Genomic DNA, 18,158 nt, shown 5'->3' on the forward strand with positions numbered 1-18,158 from the left:
GGCTGCTGAGGAAATATTGCAGCAGTGAATTTTCTGTATGCATATGGACATTTCATTTAATCAGACTCTCCTGCAAAGCGTGGCAGATTGGGGGAAGAGAAGGGGGCAGCGTGTTCCATTTTCTTATAAAAATAAAAATGCAGAAGCAGCCATCAGATGAAGCTATTTGGGTCCTGCTGCTGCAAACAAAATAAGACATGGAAAGAATTCTGAAGACTTGGATCTAGCTGCAAAGTAGTTCCCATGAAATACCCTGAAAGAAGTGAACATTTTTGTTAGTGTTATGGTACTGTAAGGTTTTTATGGTGAAAAGCTAAACAATTTTTTATGGTAGTCAAAAATCTGTTTAAAAGTCATTGACAGTGGAATATATATGTTTACCTTTTGGTTTGTTAGTGCTCTCTGTTTTGTAAGTGAAGGAAAAAATCTCAAAGTAATTTTCCTGGCTGCATGTTAGTTGATGAACTTTTTCTTTAGACATTTTAAAATGAAAATTTTGGCCACTTTTTTTTTTATATAGATGAATTATTGAAAAGATCAAAATTAAAAATAGTACCATGGGAACTATTTGGTTTTAGCCTCAAAAGGAGCAGAAAAAATATCACACTTGTTTAAAATACGAAATGGATCTCACAAAGATAAGAAGCAAAATTGATGCTTTACCAGGGCTCCAGCCAACCTACGAGAGGTGTGGGTGAGGAAAGGCAGAATTGAATGCTGGGATGAGAGAAAGCTTTTTTTTGGTGCTAAAATATTACAGTGGCCCAGGAGCAGTGGGACAAGTTGGTGACTCTGCTGTGGGTGGCAGTTCAGAGGAGGTGTCTCGCTGGCATCTCCGTAGGCTGCCCACACAGGTGGGGTGTCCTGGCCCTGCTCGGGGTCTGTAGCTGTCGCAGCAATACAAATAGTTGCTAATTTTACTATTTTCTGCTGCTCTGAAGAAGAGTTGACTGACCTTTCCCAACCCTGTAGATGTACTTAATCTGCACAGATTAAGAATTAACATGTTGAAGTATTTTTTCCATCCCATAGAAGATTTTCAGCTTAATTTGGAAAGAAAGGGTGTGATTTTTATTGGTGTCTGAAACTAGGACAAGGGGAATGAAGCAAACAGCCTGATTCAGTGCCCCTGCTTATCCTCAGCCATTTTCTGTCATTGCTGGTAGATTATTCAGGCTGTGGTGATAGCCTGGTATGTTCTGGAGCACGGTACAAACTGCCTCTCTTTAGGTGCTCATAATTCACACTCCATTAGGATGGCAATGTAGGGAATACTTGGCAGGATGTCAGAGCTTGCCAGGCATGATGAGATTGAGTTCATCTCGTTAAACTGCATTCTGAAGTGACAATCCAGTATTTATATATTTTTTTTCTTCTTCAGCAGCCGCATCCCCTTAGGGGGAGCAGCATGGCTTGCTCCGATCAGAGATGCTGATGTAAAAGGGCCTGTGATACCCACCCCGGCAGCTGCTCCATGCAGCACGTGCCAGGCTGTTGCAGGTGTTGGATACTCATGCAAGGTGGTGGGAAGACTTTTTTCTTTTTTCCCTTTGAAGCTGAACAGTGGAATTATTTTATTAATCTCAGAATTGATGCATGGCACACGAATCTTAGCACATGTCTGTAGGGATTCAGCATCTGACTAAACAGAAAATCTTCTATTTTTAAACCCATTAGGAACAACAATGCAGTGGCAAAGTTTGAAGCAGAGAAGCTAATGGGCTGGCTCTTTTCTCTGAGTATTTGAAAATAAGTAGTGGGTAAAGTGGTCAGTGCTTTGGTAGTCTCACAGGGTGCTGAGCTGAGACTCCCTCTACTACTTCTTGCCCATAGCCATGCTAAAGACCAGTTGTTGGACTTGGGGACCTTCTTCCTAATCTCAGCAGGTGATAACATCCAGATGGGTGTTTGATGTTTTCCCTTCTTTGTTTTCAGCCCCAAACCGACATACCTCATCCTTTCTCGGGGCAGATCTTCATGGAGAAGAAAGCAAGAATCAACTCTTTAGTTTTGACCTTAGAAGTGAAGTTAGTGGCTGTGGAAAATGAAGGGGCTTGCAAGTCCGTGTCTGAGCCAAGGATAGAGCAAGCAGGTTTGGCATAAGCCACTGCGGAGCTCAGGGCCTGTCTCCTTTGCAAACAGTCAGGTCCTGTCCTGTCCAGCCAGGCACCCCTGGTACCCCTGGATGCTGTCTGCAGGGTTCATCCCCCTCATCTCTGCTTCTGCATGATCTATAACGCCTGTCAGATGGGGATTTCTCTGTTTCGTTGCTGGACTTGTCAATTCTTCATGCTTCATAAGTGCTGGTTTGTACCTGGGCTTCATTTTGGAGCAAAGCAGATAATGCACTTGCTGAGGAACCCAGGTGTGAAGCCAGAGAGCAGAGTCTGCCCAGGTCGATACCCTGCAGCATGTGTGGATGCAAATCGATGCATACTGCTTGGCTTGGGTAAGAAAAGCAACAGAAATGCAGTCTGTTCACTCAAGCTTGGACTAATCTTTCCTCGAAATATAAAATGTTATCTTTTCCAGAGCTTTGCAATAGGAACAACTGAAAGGAGGCATCCAACAGATTTCCCTTCTGGATTTTCCTCTTGCATCCCAAGGTGAAGTTTGGGAAGGGAAAAAAGCGAACCAGGTTGTTTAGCTGGACCTTTGGTGTGTATTGGGTGGCCGGTATTGGTGCTGTGTGGCCATGTGCTTTGGGTACCAATGTGTTCTGTGTTTGGAAGCAGATGGTTAATTTAGGAACAAAGCTGATCCAGTTGAAATTCAGTCAATTCCTAGTCTCGGGGGTTAAATCAATATAAATTAATTCTGAAGTCTGGGAGTGTCCATAGCACATGCATCATGCTGGTTTCTTTTTGTGTTGGCAGCATCCAGCAAACTGAGCGAACATGGAGGAAAAAATTGAAAACAAAAAGGAAAAGAGAAGGAAGGTACCAAGTGCCTGGGTGGGGGAAGGGAAGCGATGGGAGAGGAGGGAGTGTAAGGATAACAATGAAAGGGGCGCACTCTGTCCCTTGGAAGCATCAGCTCAATAAACATCTATCGTAGGATCGTGACCTTGTGATGAGCTATTGCACAACTCACATGGATTTTTAAAGACTTGATGGGCTCAGAGTGTGGAGAGACCTGTCAGTAGCAGAGAGGAAGGGCCTCAAAGAGCGGTGTGTTGGACTGATGTAGAAGAGGATATAAGAAGTGGTGGCCCTTCCTTTGGGGGAGAGAAGGGGACAATGCTGCACTTAACTTTCCCCACCCCCAAGGTTTAAGGTAAATACGATTCTCAGTGGTATCATCCCTGAGAAGAGCTGCCTCTTGATGCGATTGACAGCTGAAAATATATTTAAGGAAGAGAACTCTCCAAAGAACGCTCTGTGCTGTGCAGGGCACCCGCATGGTCACCTTACTCCTTTTCATCCATTACTGGGTTGTCTGGAGGGAACTTTTGCTTAGTTGATCTGATGTCACTCACAGACAGAATAAGGGGAAACATGATAATGAGATCCAATTAATAAAGAACAAAATGACGGAATATAATTAATATCAGTCAAGAAAGATTCAGGGAAAATGGGTCTTGTCAGACTTTTTTTCTCCAAGTTTTAGTAGGAGCAAGTATCTGGGTAAATGTGATAAGTGTGTAAGGGTTTTGTCCTAGAACAATATGACCCTAAAAAATGTGATAAATAGATTAAAAACTTACTTCACATTTCAAAAAGCAGTTGTCAAGGAAAAACCTCAAAGGCAGGAGGCTCTTTTGAAGGCCTGGCGCTATTAAGCACTTTCATTTGATTTGGAGCAAGCTTGAGTTTAAACCTCACTAAATTCACAGGTGATATGCACATTGGAAGGATAGTAAAGAGTATTGGAGTTGTATAGAGCTGTCTGGAGTTTTTACTGTCTTCAAATGAAATGTTTTTTTCTTACTTATTTCTTAATATAATGTTCCAAAAGGTTGTACTGGCAGGACAGGCAGGGACTGCACTGAGTCCAGACAGGGTGTGATGCTGTACCAGAAGCTTGCTGTGGCCTTGGGAGATGCAAGCAGAAGCAGTGAGGATGAGAGCACAAGCTGATTTTTACCTCTGTACATGTTTTTGCACTAAAACGCAGTCTCCAGTTCTGCTGTGCGTGTTCTCAAAAGGGCATTCTAAACCTGGGGAGGTCATTAAAAAGATTCAAGGGCATGAGAAAGAAATGTCAGCATGAAAAACGTAGAGTTTGGTCTGTTTAACTTGTCAAAAAAGATTGAGATGACGACTTGATTACGCCGCAGAAGAGTCTTTATAGCGAGAACACAAAGCAGCCTTAGTAGTAGAGAAGAGCATTAAAAAAACTGCTTGGTGAAAGCTGAAACCAGACTAACTTAAGGCACATCTCTAAATGTCAGGTAGTGAAATAAACTGCACAGGCAAATGGCAGATTTTTCATCTCTCGATACCTTCCAGAGTGGGTAGCTTTTTAGGAGATATTCTTTAGCCAAACATAAATTGTTTGGCTGAACAGAGCAAAATCTAAGCGCCTGTCAACACAGAGAACTTGGCAATGTGTCTGCTGGTCCCTTCTGGTTCTTGGCACCTGTGAGGTGCTGTGTATCTTCATCCTGGAGATTTGAGCAAAAAATTTCTTCTTCCCAAGGTCATCCTGAAGCAGAATCTGCTCTTCAGATGCGCGTTGCACTGCAGGCTTGACTGGCTGCTTAACCTTTGTCGTTTACTGCTTAACTGGAAAAGGTGCAGGGAATAAATCTGGTGACACCGCAGAAAGCGTCGATACTACTCTTACTTGTTCCAGATACCGCTAACGATTAAATTTAGACAAACGGTTTTGACAGGCAACACCCAGATAGACATGTGTCATTTACCTCCTTGCTTTGCAAATGTGTTGAAGCATAAGATTTCAGGCAAGAGCGGAGACACAACCCCTGTGCCGTGCTCCACGGTGACCAGAGAAGGTTGCCAGTAGGTGACTATTGCTTGTGAAATGTTTTTGGTCCACAGACAAGCAGTGCAGCTTTGTCCATATTTATTTCCTTTCTGTGCTGACCCTTTCCAGGTGTGCTGCTCCTGATCTGCCTTTCTCTCCCAACTGAGGGGGTTAAAACATTGTATTTTTATTACATGCTGACTGTGGGTGAAGTTTGACTTGCAGGGTTTATTGGGTAGTTTAGGAACCTATATCCCATTTCTGATGGCATCTCTGGTGCTGATGCTTATCTCTTATCCTATTTTAGTCTTGATTCTGGTTGCAGTGGTATGGGAGCTTGCCTTTCTGGCCAGATATGTTACTCCCCTTCTGTTCAAGTGAAACTCCTAGAAAAAAAAAGAGACTGGGAAAAGGCTGGAGAAACCTTTTACCAGAATAACGGGAGATGGTTTGTGAGAGCAAGAGTCGCTGTGCATCTCTGTCTGGAAGAGGAGGGAGGAATGAAAGACTATTGTCATCTATTCCTGTTGTCTTGTTTTCCAGAGTTTGTCTGGTACATTTTTTTTTCTTATTTATTTATTTTTAAATAAGAATATCCATGTGTCATAGCTGTAACAGCGATCAGGAACACTAGAAGGCCACCCACTCACAGAAAGCCAGCAGTGCAGAGCTGTTGCGTTGTGGTGCTACAGCTGAACTTGTCCCGTGCCAGCCGAATTGTCTGCATAATTGGGCAACAGGGTGTTTTTAATTTCTTTCCTGCGTTTCTCATTTGCTGCTTTGCCTGTGGTTGCCTACCCCAAAGCTCTTGTAGAACTAACTTGAAAGGCACCAGAAGGATGAATATTCTGAGAGCGCACACGTGAAGGGGAGATGGACATCGGTGGGTGTAGGTGACTAAAAGATTGTTTGTGGAGGTGAATGCGAGACAAATTAAATGGACCATTAAGTCTGCCTACAAGGATGTGGGATGCTCTCAAAGGAACCTACAAAGGCCATCAGAGGATCCAACAAGCTGTATGAGGCTTGCAGATGTTCTGCAGTGGTCAGGAGAGTAGGTGAGGCCATTTCACAAGGCTTTGTTTTCGTTGATGCCTACGTTCTTATTCTTGCCTGAAGGTTTGGATTTTGAAGGCCCATTAAAAATGTGTTTTACGTTTGTGTAACTTACTGATTTATACAATGTACTTCATATGTTGCTCTAGGCACACAAACAATACAAACTGTGGTTAGTGTTGACCAGGAACATGCATATTCTGTCCTCTTAGCCCATAGGGACATGCTGCACCATATGTGGGGACAGCAGTTGGTACAGAGCCCTGGAGCCAACATGTTTACCCACTTGGAAACCTCACGATACCAGAGGAAAAGGGACTGTATAGCTGTACTTAAGGAAAATTTTTCTTTGCATTTCAGTGTAGGTATAATTTGAGAAGTAGGATAGGAGGAAGCATTTCTGATATCTTACTGTTTTGGTTTTGTTTTTTTTTTTTTTTTTAAAGTGCCTGTTCACACCAAGATCTAAATAAAAGTAATTTGGGTCAAGCAGCTTGCTACACAAAACAACTAACAACATTTTGCGTATTTTATACAGGTTATTACAGATATCCTTATATTCCCAAAGTAGCTGGGAAAGACCTGTTTAATATTTGGTGATCCTGAGTTCTCTAGGCTCAGTAGCTGGGTCATTTCTTCTCCACGGGTGGTACTCAAAAAGCTGGTGGTTTTCTGAGGGCACCGCGGGTCAGAGGTTTGTTGCCTGAATCAGGTTAACAGGCGAGCATCTTTAAAGGATTTAGATAATTCTGCTTTGTTCAGAAAACTTGTAGCAGATGTGTTTCAGGATGAGTGCTGTATGTGGGATGAAATCTGGAGCTTCCTAGCACCAGCTAAAGCAATTAATGGTAATGGTATTCATTACATATTCATTACATAACATGGTTTGTTCTGAGAAACAGACTGCTAGAGATGGAAGATGAAAATAGCAGCTGTTAATTTCAGAGGGCTGAGCCTCTGAAGACTGCACCCCGGGGGAACCAGAACCTATTAATTCCCTTTGCGCTGTGGCTGAGGGCATGTACGAAGGGGAATAGTCCTCTCCAGGGTTTTCCACTGCTAGTGCCTTTCCAGGGGCCACCAGGGAATGTTTGGGCCGTACTCAACTATTCCCCTGTGGTCCATCGGGAAGGCCTGCTGCCTTCACAGCACTTCTGGTGCCACCTGACCTCTTCCTCCACTCTGCTGCCTTGGTGCTTACCTGTGGCTTTTGGCTGCTCCACACAGTCTGAGGCAGCAACATGGGATTTGGGAAACGTTTTGAGGCATGGTCGGGCTGTGTGCCTCGGCTCTGCCTGTGGTCACTGCTGCTGTGTTCCCAAACTGGTAGCTCCCTATATAGCCAGCTTGTGTGCCTGCATGCACCTGTACGCGATGCATAATTAATTGGTACAAATGGTTGGAGTAGGTAGGGTGGTGTGTATGTTTTGAGTATCTGCTGGGCCCTGGCTTGCTGGAGCACTGAGTTTGTTCCAAAGTTGACTGGGAGCTGCTGATGAAGTAGGGCTGAGTAACTGAATGCTGCGTGAGAACCAAGTGCTGCCTGGCTACCAGATGCCAGGCTGACCTTCTGAAAGACCTTCTCTGCTTCTCCTTGACTCTGTCATTGTGAAAGGTGCTGGGAACAATAGCTGACTACCATTTTTCCCCCCCTTTTGTTCCTAGATGGGGATGGTCGGAGACTCAAAGGAGCCATCCAAAGGAGCACAGAAACTGGGCTGGCGGTTGAAATGCCCAGCCGGACCGTCCGTCAGGCCAGCCATGAGTCCATTGAGGACAGCATGAACAGCTATGGATCAGAGGGAAAGTAAGTTGCTGAAAGGGAGCTGAGTAATCACTTGTGGGATGCGCTGTTCTTCATGTACCTATTAATTTCCCTCCAGCATGATAGATGATGTGTTTTTCTGACTTGCCTATGCTGCAGGTGTACTGCCCATTCAATTAGAGCAGTTCTCTCTGCCTGCATAGCTGGGACATACTTTAGCTGTTTATATACTTGTTTTAGTGTCCTCATTATTCTGAGCTGAAGCAGATCCCCATTACTTTTAACCACTTTGCCTTTAGAAGAATAATTCAGGGTGAGTAGCTGAGGCTCGTTACTGGTAATAAATTATAAGCCAGTACTTTTTAATGTTGCACAATATTTGTTCACCTCCCCTGTTTCAGAACAGCCCTTTGGTTTGGGGGTAAGTGCTAAGGTGATAAAAAGGATGCAAGTATAAAAATAATCATTCTCATGCCAAAATACATACTTAGAAGCATGCATATACTTTTGGTAATGAATTTTCTTTTGTTTCGTCTGAGTTAAGTGTCCTAAAAAAATGTGTTTTAGAAAAGGCTTTTGACCCCAAGGAAAATTACAACACGCTTTATTGCATTTAGGCTTTATACCAAAATGCAAGGCAGGGGATCCTTAGGCCGGAACTTTGGGGGCCGACTTGTCTCCAGTTCTGGTTTTTCTGTTTCCACTATTTGAAGCCATATATGGAGATTATAATAATTTTATTAAGATGACTATTCATGGGAATGTTTGGAGGTGAAAAACCCCCAGTATTTAAAAAAGGAGGTAATATATACCGTCAGATTCCGTGCTTCTAGGTGTGAGGTGAAAATGTTTGTATACCTAAAATGTTCTCTGTTTTAGCCAGGCACCACACTTGGCATCACTCTGTACACTCTCTCTAGTCCTACGTGATATTCCAAGTACAATGTACTGCTAAAATGCTGGGATAGTCCAAAAACGCTCTCAATTAATGTGATTCTGGTGTTAAATAAGTAACAGGCTGTAAATTAAGAGAGACTTTCTTTAGCGTTAGAAGTAGGCTAATCCTGGAAAGGCATCATAGATCTGTGCTCAAGGTTGGAAATAGTAATGAAGCACAGGCTGCGATAGCAATCTTGTCACTCCAAAGCTGTGATGTACCTTATCTCTTCTGTGAGCTGCTGTCTCCAGGGAAATATTCCTGCTACACCAGCACAGTCCTGTGGCTTGGAGTTCTGTCTCTGCTACGAGATGCAGAGGATTAGTGATTAGGTTCAGTCCCTTGGCAATGTGGGGTAAAAATCTGCTTTCATGCAGAGTAGAATTCTTTCCTTTTTATATTTACATAGCTTATCCTCCTGGGAAGGGATATAATTCTCCGAAAGGTCTGTGTCCTATCATTACATATGCTGGCTTGCTTTGATTGGGCTTTCCTGGAGAGAGAATATTTCTGCCAACAGAATATTGCACCCATACAAGTACTGTTTTACCCTGAAGGCCAGCAGCATGTAGCTATCAGCTCAACAAAGGAAGACAAATCCTGTCTTGCAATCCAAATTGTCTATATTAGAACAAGTCTTAACATTTGGTATTCCAATCTTGAACGCTGCCAGAACATCCTTGCCAGCCCCTCTGCCAGGGATGGGGCGGTTTCTCCTCTTACTTCTCTGAAAAGCGTGATTAAGTGGTTCCTGGATGCTTTGTTCTTAGGTGGGATAATTGATGTCTTCTGGAAAGCCAGTGGGAATTGCAGCTATCTGTCTGAGCCACAATTGATAAGCAAACAGGGCGAAGTGTACAAAGAGCTAAGAGGGCTCTATTCTCTTGAAACATGGTGAGAGAGGAGTTTCTCTGCGCTCTACTCCTGCAGCAAAGAAAGCAATTGTTGGGGGAATAGCTTTGAGGGACAGAAATGTATTCTCCTAAATCAGATTTCTCTTGACCTCTCTCATTTGCTGTAGCTGTGTTCCCAGGGAGGCAAAATGAAGATCCATATGACTGTGTTAGCTGTGGCAAGTTTATTTTCTTTTTTAATGCTAGATTTCTGACTGATGCAGATACTCCTAGGTCAGAGACAGTTTTCACCAGTAACTGCCAAAACCCTGGTTTTCAGCAAGATGAGGTTGCCCTAGTTCTCCCTACCCATGCATCTCTTTGGTACGTTCACACAGGGAAGAAAATGGATTCAAAGCCTCATCTTCCAAGAGGGCTTATTTCTCAACTTTTGTATGTTTTTATAAACCTTTTCAATTTAAGAACTAAAAGGACAACTTCCAAAGGCAGCACACTGAAACGATCAAAGATTTGGTGAAACTTTGTTGCAGAAGGCCTAAACACCTGCTCTCAGACATACAGAGGTGCTTTTGAGAAGTGATGCCATTTGACTGCTTTCATGTTGGTGGCAGCGAGCTACAACTGCTCTGTGCCAGCGCAAAGTATCGCGAAGAATTTTCTGTAGTGTGTGATTTTGAGCAATGCTGCTTTTTCTCTGAGTACCAGAGTGCATGAAATCCACTTTTTTTTTTTTTTTTATGGAGACGCTTACTACAGGATGTACTTGCCCTCAGATATGTTAGGCCCTCCTTCAACAAAATATTCCCTTTAGGGTTTTACCTAAAGATGAAGTATACTGAAGATTAGCTGTTCTTTAAATTCCAGCTCCTGGAGTTTAAGCTCATACAGCATGCCAGTAAATGCTGACAGTATCAACACGCTGCTTCATGTAGTTTTTTGCCATACGAAAAGTCCCCCAGCCATATTACTCAGCTTTTATACTGCACAGTGGTTGTGCACTCGTGTAGCAAATTTATATAATAAAACTCAATGTGAGACTTTATAGAAGGGAAAGACGATATTTATTCTAAACAAAACTGTTTTCAGTCACTTGTGCTTCTAGGTTTCACTCGCTTGTGCTCTCACCGCCCCTGCAGGCGCCAAGCCTTGTGCATCCAGGTGCTGTAGGCAGGCTCCGTTGTGTGCTGCAGGGAGGACCAGGGACACCATCTGTCAGGCCCTCACTGTGTCTTCTGAGTTGTTCTTCACAACAAACCGGCTCTTGGGCTAGTTTTTTGATGCTTTCTCGGGCTTGCCTGTTATTACGGTGTAATCTTTCACCTTGAGGTCTTGCCCTTTTGGATCTCTGTGGATCTTAAGCAGTGCTGCTACCTTTTTGTTCCCTTGTTTGTGGGCTCTTCGTGGCTGCAGTGTGCTTTCAGACAGGCTGTGGATGCAATATGCTCTCTAACCTTGTTGTTGGTCCTCCTGTTGTCAGAGGGCAGGTCTGCTGCTGACGGGTTGGTTGTGCTTTCTCACAAACATGTTTCCATTCATAATTCACCCAGACCAGTCTTAGCACTGGTTACAAATCTCTACAGCAGTATTTTCTTCTATGTATGTACTTTAAAAGCTGCATGAGAGGACAGTTGCCCACTGTAGCAAGTGCCTACCAGGTAGTCCCAGGACACCCAAGATTAGTGCAAGGATAAAATTCTGGATATTGCAATAACTCACAAACAAACTCCAGAGATTCAACAGAGATCTCCAGCTCCATCCTGGCTCTTGCACAACATACATCTTGTTTTGGCTGAGTTTTGCTGCAGCTGCACGAGACCATGTACAACATTCAGAAAGCAATAGATTCTGGACTTGTGTGTAACTTGTTCCTGCCAATGACTTTTCTTTCTGAAAACGCAGCAGAAAGACAAAAATGGACCTGGAACAAAAGACCGTTAACTGCCATAGTCCCTAGTAAGTGGTACTCGCCAGGTTTTTTGTTCTTGCTGGCTACTGCTGAGATGGTTAAGTTACGGAGAGCGAATGTGATTTTACCTTAGAAAAGCACAGCAAGTAATGACTAGCGAAGACTTAGAGGATGGTTCTTGTATTAGCTGAGACTATGCTGCCTGTCCAGCAAGGAAGCATCTTGTTAGCCTTATCATCTCTCTTTCCCCACTGTGAGGGCAGCACCAGCCCGAGCCCTGCCTGAAGCCACCGCTGTGTCACAAGGGCTGGAGGCAGAATGCAGCCTGGCACATGTGCCGCCAGCACGGGCACCTCGCACCTCTCGGCTTTGTGCTGCCTCGTGCTGTTTCTACAAGTTTCTACCAGTTCTCTCATCTGTGCTGATGTGAACCAGTGCTGGGAAGGAGCTTGGGCTGGGAGAGCTGCCTGCCCTTCTCTGCTTTACTGTGGAGCGATAGCTAAAAGGAAGCTGGAGAAAATACTGTCTTGGCTTGTGACCGTATGGCCACGTAAAAATTCAATTTTCTTCACCAAAAATTGTCCTTCATTTGAATTACTCAAATCATCATTTAAGAGTTACCAAAAGACTTGATTCCTAAATGCACCTTGGTATCCAAAGCCAGAGGACTTTTAGACTCTTTCATAGAAAATTATCTTTAGGGCTTTCATTTTATTTGAGTCCTTTTAAAAAAATGTAATGAAATGTGTTGTTAGTACACTTCAGGCTATAAGAAATAAAGGCCTTTTGAGATGGAAACTGGGAAAGGCACAGAGATTGTTTCTGTAATAGATCAAGAAATCAGTCAGCCTGTTCATCTACAGCACATGTTAAACCTGTTAAGCTTGACCAGGGTGACTTGGAAGGGATGTGACCTTGAGAGCTGCAGTTACAGCAGTAAATACAGTGAATCCCACCTTCGGCAACCTCTTGGGAACAGGCAAAATTGCTCTCTGAAGGCAGGTAGCTATCTTTTATTCAGCGCATCTGAGATGACTAGCGATTGCTAAAAATGGAGTTAGCCTGGTAAGTTGGGGAAGGGAATGGAGGAGGTCTTTGTACGAAAAGCACTGCGTGGTTTTTATAGCACCATTTAGGTGGCAGGATTCATACAGCAGAAGGAATCGGATACGCGAGTAGAGCACAGTGTGTTACAGCACATAAGATGGCACATCAGAGTGCTAAAAACATTGCAGAAAGTGGAGTGGCCAGGAGAGAAGCTGAGCTTGTTGAGAGACAGAAATGGGGATATTGCCTGGCAGAGGAGAGGTGTGGGGTTACCTTGGGTTTGGGTCCTGCAGGGATAGATGCTCATAGAAAACCTTTCCAGCCAATGTGAAGGCTCCTGCAGCATTCACATCAACTTTGACAGGGTAAGGGGCTGTGTGCCCAGTCCCCTGACTATGTAGTCGGGTGTGTGTTGTATTAGTAATTCCTCATGTGCACCATAAATACTTTAAAGATGGGGGCAATGGTTGTTAAATTAACCAGTTCTGCCTTCCTCCTTAGCTGACAGATACCTACTTGGCTTCTGTGTGTAAGATGCGATTTAAAAGACCTTAACATGCAATATGGATGAGCGTGATTGTTACTGCTGCCTGAAATTGGAATTCTGATGGGTTTTTTTATGCTCAAATAAAATAACTGTCAAATATGTTATCAATCTCAGAGGAGACTTCCCCCCTCCCCCTTTCTTCTGGATGAAGAAAGTATGTGTTGCTGTCCCTGTTTTTTTAAAGATAGAGCTGGAGAACTTAGGTAGGTGTTAGATGCAGACATACAGCAAATTTATTAGTTCAGCTGTGCAAGTCAAACTGTTCAGTTGCATGGCTGTGTGTAGGCAACTTGCTTGTTAACTGCAACTTTGTCATAAGTGGACTAAAAAAAAAAAAAAAGTCGTCTTTTAGGAAATATTTACAAGAACAGAACAATAATTTCTGAGCCCTGAGCCCAAACACACCTCATGTACACACCGGACGCGGTGGAGCACCTCTTTAAAAGCGTATTGCTTCTAAAGACTTGATAGCAAATAGGCGGCTGTGTGGATAGTGTGAATAAATCCATGAAAAGCACAAGACAAAATGTTATCTTCTGAAAATAGCTGTTCTCTGGGTGTGCTGGGGGGTGGCTGCGTGGAAGCTGCCTGGCTTCACCAGCACCCACCTGGCCGAACCCACAGCGGTGGAGCAGCGCGGCTCGGCAGAGGGCAAGATGTGCAGGTGTAATAGGGCGGCAGGAATGGGGATTTGGTCCAAGGGGGAGGACAAAGTCTTCTCGAAATACCCCTCCCCTTGACAGAGCTCTTCAATAAAAGGGTGTTACACCCCGCCTGTGAAGGGAGCAGGAGGTGAATACCTCACCCTGCATATCTTCTGCACAGATATAGCAGGCAGTGTGTGGCCGTTACAGATTGGTACAGTCGAGACCAGTCCCAAAGTCTTGTAAGATAGAATTGAGAAGTACTGTAGCAAGGGCAAAAGAAAGGGAACATGCTGGTCTGTGCTTTGAACTGGTAATACTTGAATTGTGTTTGAGGTCTGATGTGCAAAGAGGAAGGGCTGGAGAAAGATGTGGAAGGAAAAAGTAAAGCCAAGCACAGGAATAAATTATCTAAGGAGGGTTTTTAAGAATAGGTTAGGCAGTTGTCATGAATGATGTAAATAAGACTGCTCTGGCCTTGGGACCTGGGTGTGAACCGAGTTACCTGTGGAGATGGGTTCTTACCGTATTTTCTGTAAGTTTTGCAAGGTTTTGACAAGCCGATTCTGCAGATGCTTGCAACAGCATAATGGTATACCTGGCATACAGAGTCCCAGAAGCAATTTAAAAATAGATTTAGAAAAGAGGTCAGATAAACTCCGCATGGACAGGAAAAGAAATTAATGATACATTTTCCCTAAATGTGTCTGTGCTGTGACACACTCTGCATGCTAATGCGCCGCAGACGTTGGGAGGGGGTGTGGAAGAGGCTGAGCAGAGCCACATATGCGGTATGAGAGGGATCGGCACAGGTGCTCTGAATTTTCTTTATACCATTTCATATTGAAATCAGCACTGTCCATCTAAGCATTCAGATCTTGGGCAGTTTACAAGGAAACATTGAAAAGCTAGTTCTCCGTCCTAATACGTGTGAAGAGCAGCAGCCTTGCTGTGAGGGAACCGGCTGCGTGATGCTTTGCACGTGGAGAGGAAGGGCACGGATCTTTGCAAGAGGTGCGTCAGGGAGTGCTGCTAGCTTGAAAGAGTAGGGAAGGAAGCAGCTGGCAAAGAGCCTGTAAGCCACTCTTAAATTACACCACAGAGGACAGAGTTCATATGCCCTGACCTATAGCGTGCAACGCAGGAGCACAGTCTTCAGAGACTGCTGCACAGATTTCCTAAATAATCAGGATTATGAATGTTGTGTTTAAAAGAAGAACATCTAGGCAATCTCAGCCCCAGTTTAAGGGCAGGGTTCCTAAGACTGAGCGAACACGCAGTTTTATTCTGCAAAAGAAAGAAATCGTTGATGCTGTCACATGAAGTCAGGAATGGTAATGAGGACCATGTTCTGCCTGGGGATTCATCCGGGCAGCGCTGGCAGCTGCGGGCCGGGCTGAGGGCTCTGCCTGCCAGCTGCAGCCTCGCAGCCCCGGCTCTGCGTGGGCTTGTCTCCCTCTCGCGGGTGTCCAAACGACTGCAGAAGAGCCGCTGTCCCCCGCTCTCCCGAGGTGTGCCCATGCTGCCATGCCTTCTGCAGCGCGTGGAGGCCTCTCTGCTGGCTGGCTGCAGTGCCAGGGACGGCTTGGGCTGACAAATGGGTGTTTTATCCATGTGTCTGAAATGGGGTTTGCAGCCTGTGTTGAGCCTTGGGGTGGAGCGCCTGTGCAAACGAAACTACTGTTCCTAGGGGGTTCTGCTGGTGCTGCTCCACACTGGTGAGCTCGGAGAGCCCGGGGTCGATAGTACCCAGTGTCATCCTGCTGCTGCCTCCTTACCTACAGCCCAGGGCAGTGGTCTGCAGGTCTGCTGGCAGAATGTCCTTCATTTGTCCTTGATGCCCTGGAGGTGTCGCTGACCTCTCTGTGCCTTCAAGTCAGTAATGGAGTCGCATTCGACTTGCAACGAATCCCGCAGCAAACCCCATAATCTTTAACTTCATTAAAATCATTCTCATTCAGCTGTGGCAAAGCAGAGCCCATGAATCATGATTAGCAAAAGCAGAGGGCCAGAGAAGAGATAATTAATTTCTTTTTCCTGTTCAAAAGGCTGTGCTGCCCTCACTCAGTGGAGGATTTGTGCCCTTTAGACAAAAGGATGACAAGTGTCACCTGTTAATCCTCCCTGTGTGTGGCTGTTTGTCAGCACGAGATGGCCCTGCTGCAGCCTCGCTCCCCGGGGCCCTGCTGGTTATGACAGTTGCTGTTTGCAAGTCAGCTGCGAAATGCCCCCTCTTTATTCCTCCAGCTATTTTTAGCAGTTTTTTTCAGATTGCAATTAAAAAAAAACAAACAAAAAACCACAAACATATCTGGTATTTGTGATAACCAGGTTGTAGCGATTTCTCCCCTTAAGGGAGAGGCATGTTCGATGATGAGAGGGGAAGGGCTTTCCAGAGTCACTCCAGTGTGTATGAAATCCATCTGCTGGCTGTCTCCCAGGGTGGAGCTGCCACCGTCACCTGCAGCAGATCCCTTCGGGAGCATGTCTCCCTGCCAGCACATCTAGCGTGTGGTGGTTCAGCTGGAGGACTGGCTGCTGAATCAAGGGTAGGTGAGAAACGGCTCAGTTTCTTCAGAGGTCAGGCAGGAAAAGTCTGCTGAGCATGCAGAGTGGCAGGGGAGGACTCTTGGGAGCACCAGGGTTGCAATTAAAGAGCTGGAAGAAGTCACAGTGGTCCCTGGAGCTCTTTTCCTCCCTGCTTCAGCTGCAGGAAAAGCAAGCGAGTGAATGGGTAAGGTCTATCCCATTGATCTCAGAATCACACTGTACGCAGCCCCCTCACCTCGGCATCCCAGCTCCTCTCTGAGCACTTGACAGACAGAGCTCACTGAGCTGTATTTGAGCATCCTAAATTTAGCCGATGCAGCTAAATGGTTCCTGCTGTTTTTAATTCACATTCGTACTAAATTTCTGCAGTTTTATTTTCCCCTTGCCTCTCCTCTCAAGGGAGAAGCAATGACTTTCTTGGAGGTAGCTTATGATTTTTCCAGACAGAAATTGTTTCCATTCCAGGGTTATTGGCAATATCCAAATATATGTCCAGGAATCGGTCAAAGCCAAGGAGCCTGATTTAGAGCTGCTGCTTCTAATGTCTAATAAAGCAGCACTGCAAAAGGTCAACCTCTGTGCAACATAGCAGCCAGTCCCACCAGCTAATGGCATAATCTATTAAAGAATTAATTCCCTACGTCTTCGCTTTCCAGTCAAATATAACAACGGGGAACATTAACTGTCTAACCTAATATTGAGTTTCATACAGTGCTAGTAAACCTATTAACTGAGGCTGTTAGCCAAACTGCCGGAGTCTTGACCTTGGCCTGAGTGTTTAAGCGGGCTTTTGGCATTCCTTTTGAGATCAGCCTCGGTGCTACAAAGCAGCAGCAGATTCACTCCAGCAGCAGCTTGACTGCTCTCCTTGCGAGGGTCCGCGCTTGCGGCACAGCCCTGATGTCCCTGCAGCACCGTCCTGCCCTCCTGCTGTCATTTGTGCTGAGGAGCATTCATTCTTTCAAGGTCATCCCAAGTGCTTGGACTTGTGAATCTGTGTGGAGATGACAGCAATGTTTAGCTTTGCTGCAGACACTTCTAGTTGCCATTCATTTACCTTTAGCCCAACAGCCCTTGTTCTTGTGCTTTTTAATGCTGTTCTTCGTGCTCTCCTGCTGTTTTGCTTTGGATCGTTGATGTAGGCTGCAGCATCGGCTGCTCCATTAGCAGGTGCTTTTATTTTCTCCTGAGCTGCCCTAGCTGCTGGGCAGAGCCTTTGCTAGCAGCGTTGTCCAAAGGAGGGGTAAGGAGGTGTGTGAGAGCACGGGGTGGTTTCTCTCCACGCACGGATCAGATACTTTGCATCAGCCTTTGACATGACTGTCTGCCCAGCAGGTAAGAGGAAATGGTTTCCTGGACAGGGTTTTTTGGAGTATTTTGAGCCCTCAGGGGCCAGAAGGGTCTCACTCTTCTGTCCTGCAGCAAGCAGAGTTCTGTGAGTGGTCTTCTCCCAGCTTTGTGTCCCAATGCAGTAATGTGGCTGGACTTCACCCCGGAGAGGGATTGCTGCAAGACCTGCTTCTGGGTGTGCTGTGAGCTCTCGCAGCGCTAGGCTTTGCTCCGTCCTGGATTTCCCCTCTGCTTTCCTGGTCCTCAGCGTCTTTTAATGAGCCTAAGCATCTGTTTTGTGCACAGCAGTGAACATTCCCCTGAACAGTTGTGAGTTGCCTTGCCAGCTTGTTATTTACGTGCTTGTTCAGGTCACATACTCCCCAGGGTAGGAGTGAGACCCAAGCTTGGCCCATTTATCTTCCACGAGTTGAGGAAAATAAAGAAAACATTTACCTTCTGACTGATGGTCCATTATGTCTTTCTCTGTCAGGTCTCCTTTTGCTTGAACTATTTTGGGTTCTGTAAGCACTACTTTTCATCCTTTTTTGACTCTGTGGGCAGCTCAAAATGCCTGAGCCAGCAGGCTCAAGG

General features: G+C 45.1%; 1 protein-coding gene across 1 annotated transcript in view; it reads left to right on the forward strand.

The window, feature by feature from the left end:
• Positions 1 to 18,158, forward strand: part of RIMS4 (regulating synaptic membrane exocytosis 4) — a 56,292-nt gene that overhangs the window by 27,524 nt on the left and 10,610 nt on the right. The window contains exon 2 of the mRNA XM_055722358.1: positions 7,651 to 7,792. Coding sequence (XP_055578333.1) covers positions 7,651 to 7,792 — 142 coding nt within the window. The remainder of the gene's footprint in view (positions 1 to 7,650; positions 7,793 to 18,158) is intronic.

The sequence above is a fragment of the Falco cherrug genome, chromosome 10, assembly GCF_023634085.1.
Source record: "Falco cherrug isolate bFalChe1 chromosome 10, bFalChe1.pri, whole genome shotgun sequence".
Lineage (NCBI taxonomy): Eukaryota > Metazoa > Chordata > Aves > Falconiformes > Falconidae > Falco > Falco cherrug.